At 33.8% G+C, this 23,610-nt stretch overlaps 3 protein-coding genes across 6 annotated transcripts; all 3 read right to left on the bottom strand.

The window, feature by feature from the left end:
- Positions 1-2,133: 2,133 nt before the first annotated feature.
- LOC147395383 (uncharacterized) lies at positions 2,134-4,925 on the bottom strand. Of its 4 annotated transcripts, XM_086451226.1 has the most exons (6): positions 4,605-4,925; positions 4,389-4,461; positions 4,173-4,245; positions 3,786-3,980; positions 3,144-3,244; positions 2,134-2,873 (listed from the first exon to the last, which is right to left on the bottom strand). In XM_086451226.1, the coding sequence occupies exons 4-6, from the start codon at positions 3,881-3,883 to the stop codon at positions 2,374-2,376; spliced, it is 699 nt and encodes a 232-aa protein (XP_086307352.1). In that variant the 5' UTR covers positions 3,884-3,980; positions 4,173-4,245; positions 4,389-4,461; positions 4,605-4,925; the 3' UTR covers positions 2,134-2,373. The 4 variants fall into 4 exon arrangements, with proteins under 4 accessions (XP_086307352.1, XP_086307353.1, XP_086307354.1 ...); XM_086451227.1 differs by lacking the exon at positions 4,389-4,461; XM_086451228.1 differs by lacking the exons at positions 4,173-4,245; positions 4,389-4,461.
- A 3,064-nt stretch (positions 4,926-7,989) lies between these two features.
- LOC147395382 (exonuclease V, chloroplastic-like) lies at positions 7,990-15,716 on the bottom strand. Its single transcript, XM_086451398.1, has 8 exons — positions 15,408-15,716; positions 14,044-14,112; positions 12,632-12,736; positions 11,823-11,947; positions 10,371-10,520; positions 10,066-10,221; positions 9,133-9,209; positions 7,990-8,521 (listed from the first exon to the last, which is right to left on the bottom strand). The coding sequence occupies exons 2-6, from the start codon at positions 14,098-14,100 to the stop codon at positions 10,071-10,073; spliced, it is 588 nt and encodes a 195-aa protein (XP_086307524.1). The 5' UTR covers positions 14,101-14,112; positions 15,408-15,716; the 3' UTR covers positions 7,990-8,521; positions 9,133-9,209; positions 10,066-10,070.
- A 1,323-nt stretch (positions 15,717-17,039) lies between these two features.
- Positions 17,040-22,521, bottom strand: LOC147395381 (exonuclease V, chloroplastic-like). Its single transcript, XM_086451397.1, has 7 exons — positions 22,012-22,521; positions 20,218-20,322; positions 19,512-19,633; positions 18,982-19,131; positions 18,678-18,831; positions 18,164-18,240; positions 17,040-17,549 (listed from the first exon to the last, which is right to left on the bottom strand). Exons 1-7 carry the CDS (start codon positions 22,432-22,434, stop codon positions 17,324-17,326), a joined length of 1,257 nt encoding a protein of 418 aa, XP_086307523.1. The 5' UTR covers positions 22,435-22,521; the 3' UTR covers positions 17,040-17,323.
- Positions 22,522-23,610: the final 1,089 nt, after the last annotated feature.

Genomic DNA, 23,610 nt, shown 5'->3' with positions numbered 1-23,610 from the left:
TCAATCAAAAATTAGGTCTAAGGTGTATATGTTATGTTCTGATATTTTTTTTATCTGATAATGGTTTAGTGTTATTGTTGACCAACCAATAAACTTCTTATATATAAACTAAATATATAATGTAATTTACATTCTTCCTCAAATTTTATTGAGTCAGGTCCTGTGGAATTAAGACGTGGTTGATCCAAAACCGATCCAATGGGTCTTCTTTCTCCTATCAACGAGAATATCTAAGGAACATGGTTTGCTTCAATGCCTCACTAACCAAGTAAGTTGTGATTGCTAGGGAATAATGTGATATAACTACTAAAGACGGGGTACTTGTTAAGTCAAGTTATGATGTTGAATGAAAGATGCTAGCTTCTCGATTTTTAGGAGGATGTTGCTAACACCGATCATGTTCCAACTATTATGTACTGCTGCAAGTAATAGGGATTTAAGTCTTCACCTAAGGATCCTAACATACCTACCCCCATGCTTTAAAGCCAACGCTCTCGTTGGCCCACTTCATGGTGAGCCCCCCAGTAGCCACTTGACCTTCTTTCCAAATACCAAGTTTATTAGGTCAAAATACATCAAATGATACAATTGTGGATAAGGTCTTTTTTCTCTCGAAATTTGTGTCCCTAATAGTATTCTTCCAAGGTATTTATAGGCTTTCAAACGTCCCTTTCAATGTACGAACATCCCCTGACTCGTCCACGTGTCTCGAGAGGGCCATCCCGGACGAGCGCCACATTTGTCCTAGCTTTTTGAGTATCCCATTGGGGTGCGAAGGGGAACCACTCACACCTGGAATCCCAATTTTCCACTTGAATGACACCTTGGAGGTGCACACCATCATGGACGTCGTCCATATTGTCATGGTCACATGACCTTATCATTCCAAATGGAGGCTTTGGTATGACTCGTAGTGGTATCTTATTCCACGTCATTATTGCCACGATGTACTACCAATTTACGTCATTCCCACCAGGTACCCCTTTTTCATTTTCCATAAGTAGACCCTTCCCAGACTAATTATGATGGCCCTTCCATATCCCATACTATGGTGAAGCCCTCTTTTTTTTCTTTCCAAGACCCATTCCATATCCCATACTATAGATGAGCCCCATTTTTTTCCCCTAATCACTGCCCCATGACTTGTATCCCATACTATGGTGAAGCCCTCTTTTTTCTTTTCTTTTTTCCAAGACCCCTTCCATATCCCATACTATAGATGAGCCCCATTTTTTTTTCAATAATCACTTCCCCATTACTCAAACCTTGGATGCAATGTTGGCTCTAATACCAAATGTTAAGACTCAAATCAATGCTCCAAAAATACTTAAGTATTAATATGGTGGAAAGTTTAAGTCTTAACCTAAGGACCCAAACAACTTGCAACCTAATCGAGTTTATATTATAAACCATAACATTTGCAGAAAAACAAATCAATTCCATTAAAAAACACAAACACATTGGAATTGAGATACTAACCATCTTTGCATACCCCTTGATGAGTCTAGAATAGTCGACTCCACCATTTCTCTTCTTAGTACCCTTATCTGTACTCTGGTCCCCATCACTTCTACTCTTTTCCGCCCTTTGGTGCCGAGGAGATAAGTTCCTACTTTTCCTTCTTTCTCTACTATATCTCTCTCGAGAACTTCATCAATGTCTTCGTTCTTCTTCTAAAGAACTCCTTGACTTACTTCCACTCCTCTCACTCTTCTTTTTCTCTATATCTCTACTCCTACTTCTCCTCCTCTTCGAAGACTCATCTCTCTCCCTACTAGAACGATTATCTGAAACCCTAGAATCCGACTTCTATTTCTTCTTGAATTTGTTTTGAATGTTTTCGAGTTGTTATTGTTTATCGATCTAAGAAGATTTTCAAGGACTCGAAGCCTTAATGAAATTGCAAAGGGGAGATGAAGAAGATGGGAGAGCAGAACCTCTTGGAGGACGGTTAGTGGTGGTGGATTTGGAAGATTGTGAGGAGAAACCTAATCCTTGTTTGAATCTCGCGGCACCTTCTCCTTTGTGTGTGAGTCGTCATAGTACGCAGTAACTTTTTCTTCCTCCATTAATGGATGTTGGGGAACTGATACAGAGATCTGTATACACTTGAATTTCAATTTCGGCCAAGGGTTTCTAAATTAATAGAGATTCTATTGACACGCCAACTTTTACTTGTAACAAACCCTATATGTCTTTATATGTTTACGATACATTTCGAATTTTGAAGCATATGAAATTATTTCATTCCAATATGTCAAAACCCAGGAATATTTAAGTTGAAACATTCTGAAATGGAATGAAGCCTTGAACCATAAATGGTGCATGCAAGATGATGACATAGATCTAGATAGAGTTGAAATTGATTGTCCATCACCTAATCCTCCTCTTGAACAGCTTCCTTTCTCTTCTGAAATTACCAACTTTCCGCACTTGAAGCTGCCTCGAGTTCTGCATTCTCCTAGACCCACCCTTTACTCGTACAGATACTTCACTCGTTTTCCACCGAAAATCATGATTGTGACTGCGAGTTCTATACCGAACTTTGGCCCCATGCCTTATAGGGTACAAAGACTTCCTCATTTGATCCTTCCTTCTCTCTCTAACCGATCTTCGCTTTCTATTGACACTCAAACTCCTATAGTTTTCCAAGGAGTCGGTGTCTTCATCACTTGAACTGTATCCTTCTTCGACGTCTCGGGAGTGATGACGGTATACTCGTTTGGTGTTCTTCAACTTGTGCCATAGAAAACACGTGATATCCTTTAATGCAAACCAGTAAGTCTCACATGCAGTCCACCCCATTTTACAAAGGCTTCTCCCAATGAATTGGATGATCCCCAGTTGAAATAGGAGGTAGAAGAACATCAATGCTGATTGAAGAATAGAAAGACAAATCATTAGCATTATTACCTATATATATGATTTACTTCACGAGTTCTGTGCCAAATGAGTAGTGTAATCAAATGCACAATATGGAAACCAAGAACATAAATTGAATTTATGATCAAAAGTGGAAAGAAAAAAAAGAAAGAAAAGAAGATAGGTGTACAGTTATGTAAAAAGGAAATATTCATGTAAGTGAGGACCAAATACTAGACCATGTAAAGCTAATGGATTTTTTTTAAAAAAGGGAATCTTACTTATATATCCAAGGCCGAAAACCATCAACAGTTTCACGAGATTGGCCACACATAAATGTTCGATGAAACAAGTAATGTCCCATGTTCCTGAACAGACTCCCCTGCAGAACCAACCGGAATGAAAGGATCATACTCAGGACAGCAACAACCAAAATCAAAACACATGAAATACATGCATGAATCTTAGGCCTATTATGCATTTTTTACCATTTTAAACTTGGAAACAATACATCTATATCAACATTTTACAAGTAAGAAATAGTTCATTTTCAAACTATTGGCTTTCCATAAATGTTTTGGGAGGAAAGTTACCACCTTACACAACTATCAATGGTGGCTCATAGGGCATTTGAACATAAATTTGGATCCATCTGAGATAAAATCGGCACATGATGATCATATAACATTTATTACTGTCTCGTTTACAGTAAATTTTGTTGCATCTTTTCCTTAAAATAATTATTACTTCATAATAAAAAGAAAATCCAAAAGGTATGAATCAGAAATATTCTCCCTCTTACCCATAAATTAGTGAACCCAGAGAACCTAATGTAACTTTCTTAACACAACTCAAGGTAATAATAAAACAATGGGCAGTACGTCTTGCAAATTAAAAAGGACCGAATGAGATAAGATTCTTACTCGCACGAATCACCAAAAATTGTTTTAATTGGAGCAGCAAAAGCATTTCCAAGAACAGCACCAATGCCACTTGCAGCTTTACCAATGACAGCTCCCATTTGGAAATTTCAGCCCTTGACCATAACATTGGATTAAAACATATTCATCCGGCTCGTGTTGGGTACGAAAAGCTTCATTAGAGTTGAATACATGTGTCTAAAAAAATAAGATCAATACCAGCGATAATTAGTTTGATTCTTTTTGCATTTTGATTAGGGATCAATACACACAACACGTAAGCCAAATAAAATCAAAAAATTTGATCATGGTTTGCATGTTTACTTCATCCCTCCTTGTTTTATATAAATATTCAAGAGATGCCTAAGAGATAGAGATTCGAAGTCTAACCCACTGTCTCCAATTAGTAGAAGCTTTATGAAGTAATCTTAATCGACTCAAGCCCTAGAAGGTGGCCTCGATTCTTAAGAGGAAAAATCAGCAAAACCAGTAACCAGTGGTCTCGATTAGATTAATATATAAAACTAAAATCTAAACCCTAGAAACACGATTCAAACAAATAATTAACCGAAGAGATGCCTGAGAGATAGAGATTCTAAGTCTAACCCGTTGTCTCTAATTAGTAGAAGCTTTATGAAGTAATCTTAATCGACTCAAGCCCTAGAAGGTGGCCTCGATTCTTAAGAGGAAAAATCAGCAAAACCAACAACCAGTGGTCTCGATTAGATTAATATATAAAACTAAAATCCAAACCCTAGAAACACGATTCAAACAAATAATAAATTGAAGAGATGCCTAAGAGATAGAGATTCGAAGTCTAACCCGCTGTCTCCAATTAGTAGAAGCTTTATGAAGTAATCTTAATCGACTCAAGCCCTAGAAGGTGGCCTCGATTCTTATGAGGCAAAATCAACAAAAACAACAACCAGTGGTCTCCATTAGGTTTGCAGAGATCAGATTCGAAGAGTTTCTCTTGACTACCGTTAAGAATTTCGACAATCTTCTCTTACTTGTGATTTTCAGTGGCGTCCAGTTATATTGTAACGGTTCAACCGTTTCGTTAGTAAGAATGAATTCTCTTGATTCGAAGAGTTTCGTTAATAAGAAGACGATGAGTTTTTTACATTTCTAATGTTTTAGAATGTTTCATTTATATTCGATATTTGAAGAATATATAATAGGGAAATGTTCAGAAAACAAACATTTTGGCAAAACATTTTTCAAAACATGGGTTAGAAGTTTTGGAATGAGCTGATTTTTGGTGAGGATGATCTATATGGTGAGGAGATCATCATCATCAAAAATCAGCCCATTCCAAAACTTCTAACCTCATTAAAAATGATTTACAAAAAATGGACGGTCCACGATTTTTCAACTTGTAAACTGGGACTAGAAGTTTTGGAATAGGCTGATTTTTGGTGATAATGAACTCTTTCACCGTAGAGATCATCCTCACCAAAAATCAACCCATTCAAATACCTCTAACCCATGTTTTGAAAAATGTTTTGCCAAAATGTTTGTTGCTGAACATTTCCCTAATATATATATATGGGTAGCGTTCAATGGCCAACAGTTTGGCAAACACATTTTTCAAAACATGGGTTAGAGGTCTTGGAATGGGCTGATTTTTGGTGAGGATGATCTCTACGGTGAGGAGATCATCATCACCAAAAATCAGCCCATTCCAACACTTCTAACCCCATCAAAAATGGTTTACAAAAAATGGACGGTCCACAATTTTTCAACTTGTAAACTGGGAAGAGATTATTATCACCAAAAATCAGCCCATTCCAAAACTTCTAACCCCATCAAAAATGGTTTACAAAAAATGGACGATCCACAATTTTTCAACTTGTAAACTGGGGCTAGAAGTTTTGGAATGAGCTGATTTTTGGTGAGGATGATCTCCTCACCGTAGAGATCATCCTCACAAAAAATCAGCCCATTCCAAGCCTCTAACCCATGTTTTGAAAAAGTGTTTGCCAAACTGTTGGCCATTGAACGGGACCCTATATATATATAGGGAAATGTTCAGCAACAAACATTTTGGCAAAACATTTTTCAAAACATGGGTTAGAGGTATTTGAATGAGTTGATTTTGGGTGAGGATGATCTCTACAGTGAAGAGATCATCATTACCAAAAATCAGCCCATTCCAAAACTTCTAACCCCATCAAAAATGGTTAACAAAACAAAAAATGGACGGTCCACGATTTTTCAACTTGTAAACAGGGGCTAGAAGTTTTGGAATTGGCTGATTTTTGGTGAGGATGATCTTCTCACCGTAAAAATCATCCTCACAAAAAATCAGTCCATTCCAAAACCTCTAACCCATGTTTTGAAAAATGTTTTGCCAAAATGTTTGTTGCTGAACAGGACCCATATATATATATATGAGTCTCGTTCAACACCAAACAATTTGCCCAACATGTTTTTGTCCTACATGGCTTACAAGTTTTGAAATGGACTGATTTTTAGTGAGGATGACCATCACAAATGATTTACAAAAAATAGACAGTCCACGATTTTTCAACTTGTAAACATGGGGTTAGAAGTTTTGAAATGAGCTGATTTTTGGTGAGGCAACATTACCGTATAAAGACCTCTTTTTCTTCGAAATCAATTTAAGATCGATTCGGGTTCATCAAATTTCTTTTGAATGACTCCTATTGAATTGCCAACATCTTCAATATCTCTAATTAGGAGTCTTTTTGAATGGGTACTTGGTTGCCCCCATGCAGGCAAAATCCTGGCTCCGCCTCTATTGGTGGATTCAATTGAACTCGTGTTTTTTTCGATGAGAGCAATCTTCTTGTCATCATTGCTCGAGATTTGAATAGGAATTGGAGGGATTTCCTTAGAAGATTTGATTGAAGAGTCTTCCATTTTGATATGATTTTTTTGGAAAATTCAAATTAGGGTTATAACTTATAATTGCCACCAAAAAGCATTCTCTTGCCACTTTTTTTCTTCTTTTTCTTTATTATTTATTCTTTTGGTTGGTTCAGAGGTACCCCTATGCTTTTGATGAGGATTTGAGAAATATTCCCTTTGTTTTCAAATTTATGACATGCCCCTTGACCACAATCTTCACTTATAAACTAATGAAAAGATCATAAATACCCTCATCTTCAACCTCCACTAAAGAACCTTTGATCTTTCTCAAAAAAAAAAAAAAAATCCATCTTCAACCCCTATGGTTAATTAACCCATATAGAAACCCTTGATTTTTCCACCCAAAATTCCATTATTTATACTTTCTCAAATATCTTATCTTACTTTTAAGGTTTGAAGGTCAGAGTAAATAAATCTCAAGGTTGAAATTTTTTCATCAATCCATCGCTTTTAACCTTGCCTTAATCTTATTTTGTAAACCCTACATTTTTTCTATTAAAATTTTCATTGTTTCCTATGCCCCTAAACATTGTATATTGTCTTGAGAAAGAATTTTTTTTACCTACAATGTTGAAGATGTCTGATTCTAAAAGGAAAAATCTTTTGTTAGAGGTTGAGGATGAGGGCATTTGGGTCATTCTCTATTAATCTCTTAGATAAGATTGTGGTCAAGGCGCATCTCATCAGTTTTAAAAGGAGGGGTATCTCAAATATTCATCTCTACTTTAAATCAACACCTTTTCCCTCCATTTTTTTCCTACCTTAACGAGTAAGTAAGAAATGGAATAAATGTTATGTAGTCGTAATAAGCAAGATAGTAGCTTTGCATAAACCAATTAAATCTATCGCGATCATCATCATGACCATCGATTGATAAATGCCCTCACCATTGGATGAGCAAACCCTCAATGAGGGTAGATTAAGTGAATTCATATTAAATAATTTGGTGAATTATTTGCCTATAATGCATTATAATTTTTTAATATTATTAGAACACAACTTATTTAGAACCTCACATTGATCGTAATCGTAATCCCACACCTCTAACCTTGTCACATAAATCTTTCAATTAATATAATAAAAGAAGGGAATTCTTTTAGAGATCTATGTGGCAAAATTATGAACTAATTGAAATGTTACTTGAATATCAATTCTGTATTTGGACAAGATATGGTGATCCTTCAAGATTGCTTTTGATCCGAAGGTTTTGTTGGGGTATCTTGAAAGTTTTAGTTTCAATTAATTTACTTGTTTTGAAGGGTGGAAGGTTTCATTTGATTTATTTCCTCGTCCATGTCCACCAACTCGGATCAATGACGAAAGCACATAGGTTCAATTAGTTCTTAATTATATCATCTTTACAGGAAAATAAAATAGAATAAATAACAAAACCATTACTACACAACAACGAAGTCTGTGAGTGGCAATACCACAGACATAAAAAGAATAGAACAGTTATAGAGAACTTAGCAAATCTGTAGACAACAATGACATGTTAGACGTAAATAATCCACCATTCATCAACAAAGATATGATGGGGTTCAAGGTGTAGATCCCGATACACATTTTGGAAAAATCGATAGAACAAACATGAGAAGATAATGTTGTTGCTTATATTCTAGCTCGGTGGTGTACTATCAGTGGTGGTGTTGTTTGATGGGCATATGGAAGCAAACTGACAGAACTGGGATTGGCATTTCCAGCGCTCCTCGGGTGGGACAGGAATGGCTTCTCGCTCTCCCAACCAAAACTCGAGATGGAATTGAATCCGACTCTTGAGCCAATCTGAATTGTATGTGAAGGGGTCTTCACCAAGCAATGAATTATCTTCTTGGAATTCATATCTATAACAAAACAAACAAACAAACAAATGCATTGGTTGCCACACAAACTTTAAAGAAAATCTTACACTTCCTCAATGATGAAAAATTGTACCATACATTCTAGTTTTCTGACATATAGGAACTAAACCGTGCAAAATTACCAATGTGTGAATGTTTTGGTTCTCGTGAAACATACAAAAAATTATCGATATGTACAAAAAAAAAAGTTACTAAAATTTGAATATTTAGAATGTTGCCCGAAATGTGTTGTAACATATCAATGTAATGTTTTTTGACATTAAATTAACCATTAAACTAATTTTGTTACTTCAAAGATTCGTTTATCTAATATAAAATACTTCCCCAATGCCATACATACATCAAATGCAACATTTTCAAGGTTCCTATGTGGAATCCTCAGTGTGGCAGGTTCCGCTGAATACAATATGCTACTGCACCTGTATGAGGTAGTATGACATCCTTCTTAAGTGCTAAAATTTCTATTCTAATCACATTACCGTGATTCTATTTGGTTGCTCAAATATGTGCAATTGGCCAGAATTTCTTTTTCTTCTTTCTTTTTCATGATAGATATGGATCAAAAATTGTCTTGAATATAAAAAATTTATCACCTCAATATAAGTTCGCTGTGAGCCAGAGGTAGTGTACAACATGTAGTTCTGAAGCTCTTCAGTAAATCTTCAAGGGTCTGCACATGCAAAATGGAGATAAATTAATTACAAAGATCACATGTTGGAAAATGCTTTGTTTTCACCTTATAGTGAAAACAAGCTTCTTGCCCTTGATGCAGTAATGTTCAGCATGGATTGTTCAAGTCTTGATTCTTAAAATTCAATTGGTAGCATTTACATGAATTTGCATGACTAACTGAAAAAAGAGTAAATCTGTTTGTTTGCACACAATTGTGTATAAATGTGTTAGCCAAATATGAATCTTAAAATTGACTCTCAAATGCGGAAATAAAATAAAGAGAATCGAAATCTTAAAAAAATGTCCAAAATCCATACCTCCCGCCATTGATTTCTCACGCACACCTTTCCACTGGTTTTTCTGTTTCGTTTGACACTTCCAAACTCAGATCTACTCACGTTAGATGGTGTAGTCTGAAGGAGATTGAGTGTATAGAGTTTGGGGACCAAATGGATCTAAATATAACCGAATTTCAACGAGGCTTCCATCAAGCACTCGTCAACATCTCGGTTGGTTGCCACAACGTGATCCATTCGTGGGTCACGTTTCTTAACTTCAAGAAACGTGTCATCAAAGACACTGTGGGCCACTAAATAAATCCGAAAAAGAGGGGTTTTGTGGGTTTTTGATAGATCTATCGCAAGAATCGGAAACTAACAAAAGGTTCATTAGCAGGACCGGCTAGCAGTTCAAGTAGTAGTTGGTTCTCGAATTCAATTTAGTTCAAAATATTTGAGTTTAATCCATCATATTTTTGTAATTAAGATATCTCACAAGATTACATGTGAAAGAAACAAAGTCATTGTGCACTAATTCAGACACATGGACCACTAAACATTAAGAGGAAACTTCACCTTTGTCAGAAAACCCAAGCTATAGCAGCATGCTCTCGTATTTCTTCAGATAGAATAAACTGAGGATTCAACCCAAAGTAATTAAAGAACTTGTTTGCAGGAAAGTTATCAGTAACTACACTATCCCACAAATACTTGTAGCACATTAATTGAAACCTGCCAAGGCAAAAGTGAACAAAATTGTTGGTTGATCTAATTTGTAAAATTGATTTTAAAGAGCAATTAGATTAGAGAGCAACCTCAAAAGGACACTGTGAAACATATCTACTACACAACAATGGAAGCAAATAAGAGAAGATGCATACCTTTCCTTTCTTTTTTGTGGTTCAGTAGGATGATTAGGTTGACTACGAGTTTTCAAGTCTACCAATACAGGTTTTCGAGGAGTTTCTGCTAATGGCATTCGGATCTCATCAATCGTTCCCACGATCCATACACCTTCCACAAAGCCTACTCTGAAATTACAAAGAAGTAACTAAGCATATGCAATGGGTAATTAAAATTTAGATATTGGATTTTGATTCTAAGTTCTAATTTTAGATTGTCAAAATCTATAATCACGTTTGACTACACGTACCGATTTTTGAAATTGATTTCAAAATCTATTATATATTATAATCTTCTCTTGTAGTCTTGAATGATGACCTTGTTTCTATGGTAGTGATATTTACATATTATATATATGCCTAGGTGCAAAAAATCTCACATTAAAGCCCTGCTCGGTACCAATGTTAAGAAAATAGGTGCAATCAAAACAAGAAAATGAATCGAAAAAAATACTAAACACAAGATGCAATCACACAAAAAAACTCAGAGATTTTATGTGGTTCCCTCTAGATTGAGCTCGACTAGCGTGAAGGCATGTCTTGATTTACAATACCTCTCGGTTGACCAGTATTATCAAGCTCCACAAACCACAACAACCATGCAAGCTTTTGCATTTGCAAATGATTTGTATCACTTTTTGAGCTGCAAACTATTTGCTCAATTTTGTGAAGGGTTTAAGAGGTTCAAGCAAATAATTTGCAATTTAAAAATAATTCAAGATGTAACCAAGCATCTGTAAATTAGTTGCCAACAAATCATTTGCATTTGCAAATGATTTGCTTCGTAAAAAGTGAGGCCTAAGGCAAAAAAAAAATGCAAAGAAACATGTTCTAAAATTGCAAGAAAAGGGTCCTATATTGTCCTAAGAGAGCTTCTATTGCCTCACCAATTTTTACTAATAGCACACCAATTTAAGAATTAAGAAATTTCTTGGTGGGGATAACCTTATTTATTTTGTCATCCTCCCACCCCATCTTCTGCAACAGATGGAGAGAGAACCTAATGTCTCTCTACTGAGAGAGATGTCTTTCTATCTCTTGAATTCCAAGAAAACCAATTGTAGTTAGAAGAGAAAGTATATCTCATGTCACCAACATCAAAATGGGAGAGATTATTTGCAAACGGGTCCAAACCAAACTTCCCATAAATATTTATATTCTAGATTATCCCAATCCCAAAATATAAAAAAAGAACTTCTATTGCCACACCAACTTTTGCTAACACCACCCTAAATGTGTACTAATTCTTTGGTAATTTACATATGAATTGGGGTGGCATTTAGCAAAAGTTAGGGTCATAATTAATAAAATCTCTTCAAGAAAATCATATTAAGTCCATTCCCTTTGATGCCTTACTGAAAATATATGCACAAATAATGCCATGGTTGAAGTAAGTAATCATAGAATAACATAAAAAACAACCCAACTTACAGTGGAAGCTCACGGGTTAATCCTTCCATTGATAATTGATTTGCACGAATAATAAATTTAATTAACTTCGTAGCCCAATGATCTTCTTCAATTGATGGATCACCAACTTTTATCTTTTTCACGACCTGCTCTCTCAAATTATACGATTTCAATAATGTACGATTTCATCAACTTCCATATATTACGTGAAAAGGTAATATATGGAAGTTGACGAAAGAAATAAAATAAAAGTAACATGGACCATTGTAGAAATTGATACCTAATACAATCTACCATCATTTACTATTGTTTCTCATGCTTATAGTAAAGTATTTTGTTATAAATTGATCCTATTATCAGCACAATATATGCATACTATTAAGGAAAATAGTTTTATATAGAGACCTGCTATTACCACATCAACTTTTACAAAGAATTGTACACAGATGGTGTGGCAATAGTAACTCAATTTCATTGGATATATTATTTCAAAGAGATCTAGGGGATAAATTTTTAAGTACAAAAGCAACTTGTAGGGAATCTGGGACTACAACCTTTACTAATGCCACACTAATACTTAGGCCGTTAGTAAAATTTGGTGTGGCAATAGTAATTCTCTTTATTTAATTGGATATATTATTTCAAAGAGATCTAGGGAAGAAATTTTTAAGTACAAAAGTAACTTGTAGTAAGGAATCTAGGACTACAATCACAAAGTACCTCAAGGCCTTATGAAAAGTACTTCGATTCAATTCCTCGTAAATTATCAAACAAATTAGATGAAAAGATACACAAATCAAATTCGAATTCATGTAGAGTTCACAAATTACCTCTTCTTCAAGTTCCACATGACGTGCTCTACCTACTTTCTTGCTCATAAATCTTGAGTAGCGGTCATGAGAAGGAATGAATTTTGTTTCATTTTCCCACCGCTCCTAATGTATTATACGAAACAAAAGTTTAGATCCATTTATTGAACCAAAAGAACAAAAATTTAAGATTATGACACCAAGCAATAATTCTAAAAACTTACATATAAGCAAAGATGTTAATAAAATTAAAGAGAGCTGCTATTAGCACACCAATCCACACCTAAACAATTGCTTATTTTCAAAAGGATTGTATGTTGTAAGTAAAAGTTGGCATTGCAATAGAATTTCTCTAATTAAATTACTTCTCCAATATAATGTAATTATTATTTATCATTTTAATAAAACTCTCCCAATTTGATAAAAGAACAATATACCCTTATTTATTTTATTAAAAGATAAAATAGTGAAATGCATTATTAGAAAGTGGATATGGTGGACAATCTTAATGTCCCATTGAGGTCTTGGATGTTAAAGATGACCACTCAAGGCGGTTTATATTTTTTGAATAACGCTAAAGTGACCTCAAGATTGTACCTCATATCTCACTTTCTCGACATGAAAGGGTGTAGGAACTAGGGGTGTCAATGGATAGTAGAAAATTCGGATCCGATTCGAATTCGAAAAATTGGATATCGGATTCGAATTCAAATAGTTTTATATATTCAAGTCCTTATCGGATATGGATTCGGATACTAACATTTCAAATCTGATAATATCCAATTCAAAATAATATATAATATATATTATTTTATTTTATTTATTTATTATATACATAATATAATATATAATAGGTCTTTTTTAATAATGAAAAATTAATTGGATAAGGAAAAATTATGTTTTTTTAATATACAAATTGTTCGAATTCTAATCGGATATTATCCAATCCGATAGGATAATCGAATTCTAATTTGGATAGAGTTTTAGAACATCCGTCGAATTCGAATTCGAATTCGAATATCAGGTAAATATTTCAAATTCTAATATTGCTGTATTCGAACCGATGTTGATAACCCTAGTAGGAACCATAGATGCTTTTCATCAAATCCCGGCATGGAAGTGAGATGTGAGGTACAATCTTGAGGTCGCTCCAACACGACTTATATTTGTTTTTGGAAATCGATGAATCAAAACCCCTTAAAGCACTCAACTAATCATCGGGCACTGGTGATTCCAACTCAAGACCTCCGCTTCTTGAGATTTGGTCTTGGCCATCTCTCCAAGACACTAACCCTTTTTTGGGTTCAAGGCATGTCATCGAATAAAGTAGAAACATAGTGAACAAATTAAATCAGATTTAATTTCATATAGAGTTGGACAGATAAATTAATTATCTCTTCTTCAAGTTCATAATGGAGGGATGTTGTACCTACATTCATGGATTTAGTATTTCCTGACTCGTTGTATTGGAGATCAAATTCCTTTTGCATTTCACACCACTCCTGATGTTAATAAGAATAAGAACAAATTTGATTTGATTAAGTTCATAAATCTATTAATTGAACCGAAAGAACATAAATTAAAGTTAATGATACCAAGAAACACTAAAACTAATATAAAATCAAAGATGTCAATGAAATAAGGGATGTTATATTGCTGCTCCAATGTACCACAACTATACATCATTTTAAAGTTAAATAAAGCTCCAATTTTTAGGCATTTCGTTGGTCTCGTTGCCTCAGATATAGAGTTGACTCGCCTGAACCTCCTCATGGGCGAGTTAAATAATTTAACTCGGTTATTATCATTCATTAAAATATGTTTATATTAAAAAATAAATAAATAAAAATTGTAATTTTTTTTTTAAATATAAAATGAGATGGACTAAAAGACGTCTATATAAAATAAAAAATATTTGTAATAAAATAATTAATGTGAATCCGCTAGTTCGTAAACGATACCAAGATGACTCGGGCAGATTTTGTAATGAAACGGTACGATTAATGAATATTTGAATTTTTTTAATATTATCCTTTTATGAATATAAATAAAGATAATTTATATATATTAATATGTACATATTTTAAAGTTTTTTTTAATAAACATAGTTAAGTTTTTACAACATTGATCCAAACAGCTAATTCACCTCAAATTCTTCGAGGACCAAAAGAGACTAGTGGAGAAACCATTTATATATATATAGATATAGGTAGCGTTCAATGGCTAACTTTTTGGCAAAACATGAGTTAGAAGTTTTGGAATTGGCTGATTTTTGGTGAGGATGATCTCCCCAAAACTTCTAACCCATGTTTACAAGTAGAAAAATTGTGGACCGTTTATTTTTTGTAAACTGTTTTTGATGGGGTTAGAAGTTTTGGAATGGGCTGATTTTTGGTGATGATGATCTCCTCACTATAGAGATCATCATCACCAAAAATCAGCCCATTCCAAAACTTCTAACTCATGTTTTGAAAAATGTTTTGCTAAAAAGTTTGCCATTGAACGTGACCCTTTATATATATATATATATATATATATATATATATATATATATATATATATATATATATATATATATAAATAAATAAAATAAAAAAATCTAATTTAATGAATTTCAACTATCGCATCTCATCAAAATATTATATAATCAAAACTAACAAATATATATATAAATAAAATAAAAAAATCTAATTTAATTTAATTTCAACTCTCGCATCTCATCAAAATATTATATAATCAAAACTAACAAACATCAAATTCAAAATTATCAAGGAAAAAAAAACTAAAAAACTCATACCAAATAAGTGATATCAGTCACAAAAAGGCCTCTTTTTCTTCGAAATAGATTTAAGTATGATTCGGGTTCATCAATTTTCTTTCGAGTGGCACCTATTGAATTGCCAATATCTTCAATATCTCCAATTGGGGGTCTTTTTGAATGGTTACTTGGTTGCCCCCATGAGGGCAAAATCCTGGTTCCCCTCTATTGGCGGATTCAATTGAACTCGTGTTTTTTTCGATGAGAACAATCTTCTTGTCTTCATCGCTCGAGATTTGAATAGTAATTGGAGGGATTTCCTTAGAAGATTTGATTGGAGAGTCTTCCATTTTGATTTGATTATTTTTGGGAAATTCATATTAGAGTTGTAACTTATAATTGCCACCAAAAAGCATTCATTCTCTTGCCACTTTTTTCTACTTTTTCTTTATTATTTATTCTTTTGGTTGGTTTAGAGATACCCCTCTACTTTTGACGAGGATTTGAGAAATATCCCCTTTGTTCTTAAATTTATGACATGCCCCTTGACCACAATCTTCACTTATAAACTAATGAAAAAATCATAAATACCCTCATCTTCAACCTCTAATAAAGAACCTTTGATCTTTCTCCACACAAAAAAAAATCCATTTTCAACCCCTATGGTTAATTAACCTACATAGAAACCCTGGATTTTTCTACCCAAAATTCCGTTATTTATACTTTCTCAAATATCCTTACTTTTGAGGTTTGAAGGTTAGAGTAAATAAATCTTAAGGTTGAAATTTTTTCATCAATTTGCCTTAATCTTATATAGAAAGCCCTACATCTATTCAAATTTTCATTGTTTACTATGCCCCTAAACATTGTATATTGTCTTGAGAAAGAATTTTTTACCTAAAATGTTGAAGATGACTGATTCTAAAAGGAAAAATCTTTTGTTAGAGGTTGAGGATGAGGGCATTTGGGTCATTCTCTATTAATCTCTTAGATAAGATTGTGGTCAAGGGGCATCTCATAAGTTTTAAAAGGAGGGGTATCTCAAATATTCATCTCTACTTTAAATCAACACCTTTTCCCTCCATTTTTTCCCTACCTTAACGAGTAAGTCAGAAATGGAATAAATATTATGTAGTCGTAATAAGCAAGATAGTAGCTTTGCATAAACCAATTAAATCTATCGCGATCATCGTCATGACCATCGATTGATAAATGCCCTCACCATTAGATGAGCCAACCCTCAATGAGGATAGATTAAGTGAATTCATATTAAATAATTTGGTGAATTATTTTCCTATAATGCATTATAATTTTTTAATATTACTAGAACAAAACTTATTTGCAACCTCACATTGATCGTAATCGTAATCCCACGCCTCTAACCTTGTCACATAAATCTTTCAATTAATATAATAAAAGAAGGGAATTCTTTTAGAGATCTATGTGGCAAAATTATGAACTAATTGAAATGTTACTTGAATATCAATTCTGTATTTGGACAAGATATGGTGATGCTTCAAGATTACTTTTGATCCGAAGGTTTCGCTGGGGTATCTTGAAAGTTTTAGTTTCAATTAATTTACTTGTTTTGAAGGGTGGAAAGTTTCATTTGATTTATTTCCTCGTCCATGTCCACCAACTCGAATCAATGACAAAAGCACATAGGTTCAATTAGTTCTTAATTATATCATCTTTACAGGAAAAAAAAAATAGAATAAATAAGGAAACCATTACTACACAACAACAAAGTCTGTGAGTGGCAATACCACAGACATATAAAAAGAATAGAACAGTTACAGAGAACTTAGCAACTCTGTAGACAACAATGACATGTTAGACGTAAATAATCCACCACTCATCTTCGAAGATATGATGGGGTTCAAAGTGTAGATCCCGATACACGTTTTGGGAAATCGATGGAAACAACATGAGAGGATAATGTTGTTGCTTATATTCTAGCTCCGTGGTGTACTATCAGTGGTGGTGTTGCTTGATGGGCATATGGAAGCAAACTGACAGAACTGGGATTGGCATTTCCAGCGCTCATCGGGTGGGACAGGAATGGCTTCTCGCTCTCCCAACCAAAACTCGAGATGGAATTGAATCTGACTCTTGAGCCAATCTGAATTGTATGTGAAGGGGTCTTCTCCAAGCAATGAATGATCTTCTTGGAATTCATATCTATAACAAAACAAACAAACAAAGAAATGCATTGGTTGCCACACTAAAACTTTAAAGAAAATCTTATGCTTCCTCAATGATGAAAAATTGTACCATACATTCTAGTTTTCTGACATACAGGAACTAAACCGTGCAAAATTACAAATGTGTGACAATGTTTTGGTTCTTGTGAAACATACAAAAAAATTATCGATACGTACAAAAAAAAAAGTTACTAAAATTTGAATATTCAGAATGATGCCCGAAATGTGTTGTAACATATCAATGTAATATTTTTTGACATTAAATTAACCATTAAACTAATTTTGTTACTTCAAAGATTCGTTTATCTTATATGAAATACTTCCTCGATGCCATACATACATCAAATGCAACATTTTCAAGGTTCCTATGTGGAATCCTCAGTATGGCAGGTTCCACTGCATACAATATGCTACTGCACCTGTATGAGGTAGTCGACATCCTCCTTAAGTGCTAAAATTGCCATTCTAATAACATTCCCATGATTCTATTTTGTTGCTCAAATACGTGCAATTGGCCAGAATTTTTTTTCTTCTTTCTTTTTCATGATAGATGTGGATCAAAAATCATTTTGACTATAAAAAATTTATCACCTCAACATAAGCTCGTTGTGAGCCAGAGGTAGTGTACAACATGTAGTTCTGAAGCTCTTCAGTAAATCTTCAAGGGTCTGCACATGCAAAATGGAGATAAATTAATTACAAAGATCACATGTTGGAAAATGCTTTGTTTTCACCTTATGGTGAAAACAAGCTTCTTGCCCTTGATGCAGTAATGTTCAGCATGGATTGTTCAAGTCTTGATCCTTAAAATTCAATTGGTAGCATTTACATGAATTTGCATGACTTACTGAAAAAAAGAGTAAATGTGTGTATATGTATGTGTGCACATGTGCGTGCGGGTGGGTGGGTGGGTGGGTGGGGGGGTAGGGGGGCTAGCAGTTCAAGTAGTAGTTGGTTATCGAATTCAATTTAGTTCCAAATATTTGAGTTTGATCCATCATATTTTTGTGATTAAGAAATCTCACAAGGTTTCATGTGAAAGAAACAAAGTCATCGTGCACTAATTCAGACACATGGACCACTAAATATTAAGAGGAAACTTCACCTTTGTCGGAAAACTCAAGCTAGCAGCACGCTCTTGTATTTCTTCAGAAAGAATAAATTGAGGATTCAACCCAAAGTAATTAAAGAACTTGTTTGCAGGAAAGTTATCAGTAACTACACTATCCCACAAATACTTGTAGCACATTAATTGAAACCTGCCAAGGCAAAAGTGAACAAAGTTGTTGGTAGATCTAATTTGTAAAATTGATTTTAAAGAGCAATTAGATTAGAAAGCAACCTCAAAAGGACACTGTGAAACATGTCTACTACACAAACAATGGAAGCAAATAATAGAAGATCCATACCTTCCATTTCTTTTTTGTGGATCAGTAGGAAGAGTAGGTTGACAACGAGTTTTCGTCTCTACCAATAAAGCCTTTCGAGGAGTTTCTGTTAATGGCATTCGGATTTCATCAATCACTCCCACCACCCATACACCATTCACAAAACCTATTCTGAAATTCCAAAGAAGTAAAATCACTTAGCAAGTAAGCATGTAGATTCTGATTTTAAATTGTCAAAATCTATTGTTGACCTTGTTTCTATAATTGTGATACAAAATATTATAATACCTACTGAAAAAATCTCACAATAGCACAAGAAACAGATTACAAAATCGCAAGAAACAGGTCCTATGGAGTTTTCTAGTTATAGCCGTTTTATAATTCTGATCATGGTAGCATCACTATCGAACCAAACGTGACATCTGATTCTAGAATCGGATTATGGGCAAGAATTAAATTCTAGAATCTAAACTAAATGTCCAATAAAAGTAATTCGCATTGATACGTGCCAGATATGAAATCATAAAATAATAAAAAATAACCCAACTTACAGAGGAAGCTCGCGGGTTAATCCTTGGATTGATAATTGATTTGCACAGATGAGAAAATTCACGAACTTTGCAGCCCAAACATCTTCAATTGATGTGCTACGAACTTTTACTTTCTTCACAACCTGCTTATTCAAATGATACAATTTCAGAAAGCGTTTTGAAATCATGTAACTTGGACATTGACCCTTTTATTAACATTGGATATGAGCATTTTTAAGAAATAGTTTGATTGAATTGGATAACTTACAAAGAGACTTAGAAGTGCAATTATTAAGTATAAAAGTAACTTCCATGGAAAATCTGAGACAAAGCCGACAACATAACAAAAAGAGCAAAACTATGCTACTCGACATAAACAAATCATATTTTAGTAAGAAAATATGTAAAATTATGTTGTAAATGTAGGAATGCTAATAATTAAGAAAGCTTTAGAATATCTAAAGATCGATAACTTGTGAAATTTTACAAAATTTGTGAAATTTTTTGGATGGACTTTGTGGGACGTACTTGTATAAACAAAACTAAAGAAAGAATTTAAGGCAGAAAACTAGTGAATTCTAGTTTTTGTTTTAAATGTGAAACAAAATTTCTTGATTATCGCTTTTAACTGAAATGTTTCGATATTAATTCTTTATTTGATTAGAGAATGGTTAGATTAAAGTTAATGATAAATCAAATTAAATTTCATATAGAGTTGACAGATTACCTCTTCTTCAAGTTTAGCGTGGCGTGCTCTACCTGCTTTCATAGCTTTATTAATTCTTGGCTTGCCATAAAGAAGAACAAATTCCATTTGTTTTTCACACCACTCCTAATTATAAGAAGTAGAATAGAAGCAAAATCTTAATAAGTTCATATCTATTTTTTGAACAAAAATATAACTTTATGACACCAAGCAACACTCATACTAACATATAAGCAAAGATACTCTATAAAATAAACAACATAATATATCTATATCATCTAGTTCAACAAAAATAATTAGATATAAAGTCGTGATTTTTTTACGCACACACCCTGACATGGCATGGTCTAGAACCATAGATTTTTCCCTTGGGATACACAACTGTACATGACCATAAATATGTGCAGTTGTGTATCCCGAGGAAAAGAATATTTGATTCTAGCACATTCCACGTACGATGGGCATCAGAAAATCATTATTCTTAGATATATATCATTCACACCAAATGTTCAAATGTTATAAGTGCTTTAAGGAAATAAAGTAATGTAAGTTGAGGATAAGATTAGTTTACTTTCTGCTCATTGATTTATTTGGTAGCTCCTAATCCTTGCTTGAAATTGTGACATTGGAGGGATATTGAGGTCACCTTCTCTTAAACCTTTAGGATTTAAGAGGTTCAACACTACTAGAGTATTAATACACCTTAATGCACAACAACATAACTAATACTCTAATAATTACGAGGGTGTTGCAGTCATTTTCCATTAGTCTCTCACAGAAGACCACGATCGAGGGTTTGTCAACAATCTCATCCAAAAAAAAGATCCAAATGTTATGTCAAATAACACCAAAACTCATACCGGTATTATCAGAATCATGGTTTTCAAACTCATCCAAGACCAATATGACTCGTGCGAGTCATCCCATTCTCAAAGGCAACTTGGGTGGGATGGTAGATTCACAATGAGAATCGCCCATTACGTCAACTCATTCGAGTTGATTTGTCCAATATTTTGAAAATATCGGCCAAGTCAATCGGTTTTATTCATTTTATATAAAATAATTAAATATTTTTATTGATCTAAATGTTTGTTATCTATATAGAATAGAAATTATGCTATAGAGTATCTAGTAAATCCAACTTACAATAAAAAATAATTATAGTCATCTAAAGATAAATAAATTTAAATTGTATTAGGCCGTTGAACTTATATGAGAGGAGTGCTCTCTGAGTATTCACTCGTATCTCGATGAAAAACATTTATGGTTCTTATACTTCCATGTCAGGAAAGTGAGATATGAGGTACAATCTTGAGGTCACTTCGGCATTAAAAACAAACATGTTTTTAAAATTTGTCCACCAAGATTGAGATGACTTGCCTGAGTGACTGAGTCATCTCAGTATCCTACACGAATTAGCAGGATTATCAATGTGAAATCATTCTTCACCGTGACTCACTCAAGATCCTATATAACACATTCGTTATTCTGAAAATGTTGGCTGATTCAATAAAACTCGGCCTGAGTCAATAAGCTTTTTGTATAGACAAAGAATTAACCAACTCATGGGTGAGAGATCTCAAAATTACCATGACAGTACACATTCAAAAATTTTTACCAAATCAGGTTTTATACTGTTGTTAAATTTTAGTCTGTCTATTAAGATAGGGGTAAAATGGGTATTTCACTCTATAATCTTTACTGTTTCAGTGTTTCTTGAAATAACTTTTCTATCAAAACCATTTTTTTTTTTAAAGCAACACATGAACCAACAAAAACAAATCTCAATCGAAAAAAAAAAAGAAAAAATCGTACCGAAGAAGTGAGATCAGTCACCGAAAGGCCCATTTTTCTTCGAAATCGATTTAAGAAGGAATCGAGAACTTTCATTTTCTTCTGGTTGGAACCCTTTAAGTCTCCCAAATCTTCAATATCTACAGTTTTAGATCTTTCTGAAAAACTATCAAATAATCTCCTTTTGGAATTACTACTGATGGATTGGATCGATCTCACATTTCTTTTAAACTGAGATGAAGATGAAAATGCTGATGAGCTGAGAGACGATCGAGTCGAAGCAGAAGCAGAAGAAGAGAAAGAAGAACGGGTAGCAGCGAAGGCAGTTTCGATGAGAGTCATTTCTTCGTCGCTCACGATCTCAATTGTAATTGAAGGAATTTCATTTGGAGATTTGGTTGAAGAGTCTTCCATTTTGGGTTCAGTTAATTCAGTTTTTTCCATGACCGGAAGTAGCGTTGAGGGTGGCACGATGAAACATTCTCACTTCTACTTCGTTTTTTTGGGAATAATTTAGAAATACCCCTCCATATTTTGGTGAATATTCAAGATACCCCCTCCATCTATTTTAGAATAGATGATATGCTCCTTGATCACAATCTTCACATTGATAAAATGACCTGAATACCCTTTTTTTTTTTTTCTTATCGTGGGTATCCCCACCCTTTGGGTGAGACTAATCTCATGGTTGCACGCACCACCCCCTCTGAGAGTTCTACGTGCAACTAGTTCAGTGGGTCAATTGGACTTCGAACACTTGACCTACCCTTCTTAAGAAACTTATTACGACTCAACTTGCCACTAGACCTGAATGCCTTGATCTTTAACCTTCCTTTCGAGAAAACATATATAATCTTATTATTTTTAACGTAGTCTAAACCTTTTGCAAAAAAAATTTAAATTTTTCTACTTATAATTCTATTATTTTCTACTTTCCAAAAAGTCTATCTTACCTTTGAAAGTTGAAGTAGATAGAATCATTAGTTTGAAAATTTAAAGTCAAATATTTCATGCACGAGATTGTTTGAAAAAGGACTGATTTTGAGAGAGCAAGAAAATAAAAAAATCAAATATTTTTTTAAAATAGAGATTGAAGGTGGGTTCATTTTCACTTAATATATTAGCGAAGACCAAGGCCAAAGGACTTGTAATCATTTTTAAAGCAAAGAGCATCTCAAATTTCAACAAGAGCTTTTTCTGCCTTCACAGTTAAGAAAGGAATCAGTAGGGGAACAGATGTTATGTAGTCGTAAGCAAGATAGTAGTTTTTTTTATCTAGCATGATCATCCAATCGTGACCTCCTGATTGATAAAAGCTCTTACCACTTGATAAGCCAATGCTCAATAGATGTTGATAGGGCTGGCAATGGGTCGTGTGTTTTGGTTGGATGAAGCTCCGATTTTTTATCTTCTTTTTTTAAAGGATATTCATGTCTACCCAAATTTCATGCAAATATCCAAGTCAGATATATACATATATTTATGAACAAGGTAGAAAATCTTAATTTTTTGTAATACATATATTTAATTATAAATTTATCATATTAATTATTAAACTCGGATAATCAGGTTGGATGAGACCCATATCCTTATCAATCATAAAAATAATTATGGATTACT

This window comes from Akebia trifoliata, chromosome 8, assembly GCF_017979445.1.
Source record: "Akebia trifoliata isolate Shusen 1 chromosome 8, ASM1797944v1, whole genome shotgun sequence".
NCBI lineage: Eukaryota > Viridiplantae > Streptophyta > Magnoliopsida > Ranunculales > Lardizabalaceae > Akebia > Akebia trifoliata.
The sequence above is the reverse complement of the archived record's forward strand: the minus strand, read 5'-3'. Positions and strand labels throughout refer to the sequence as shown.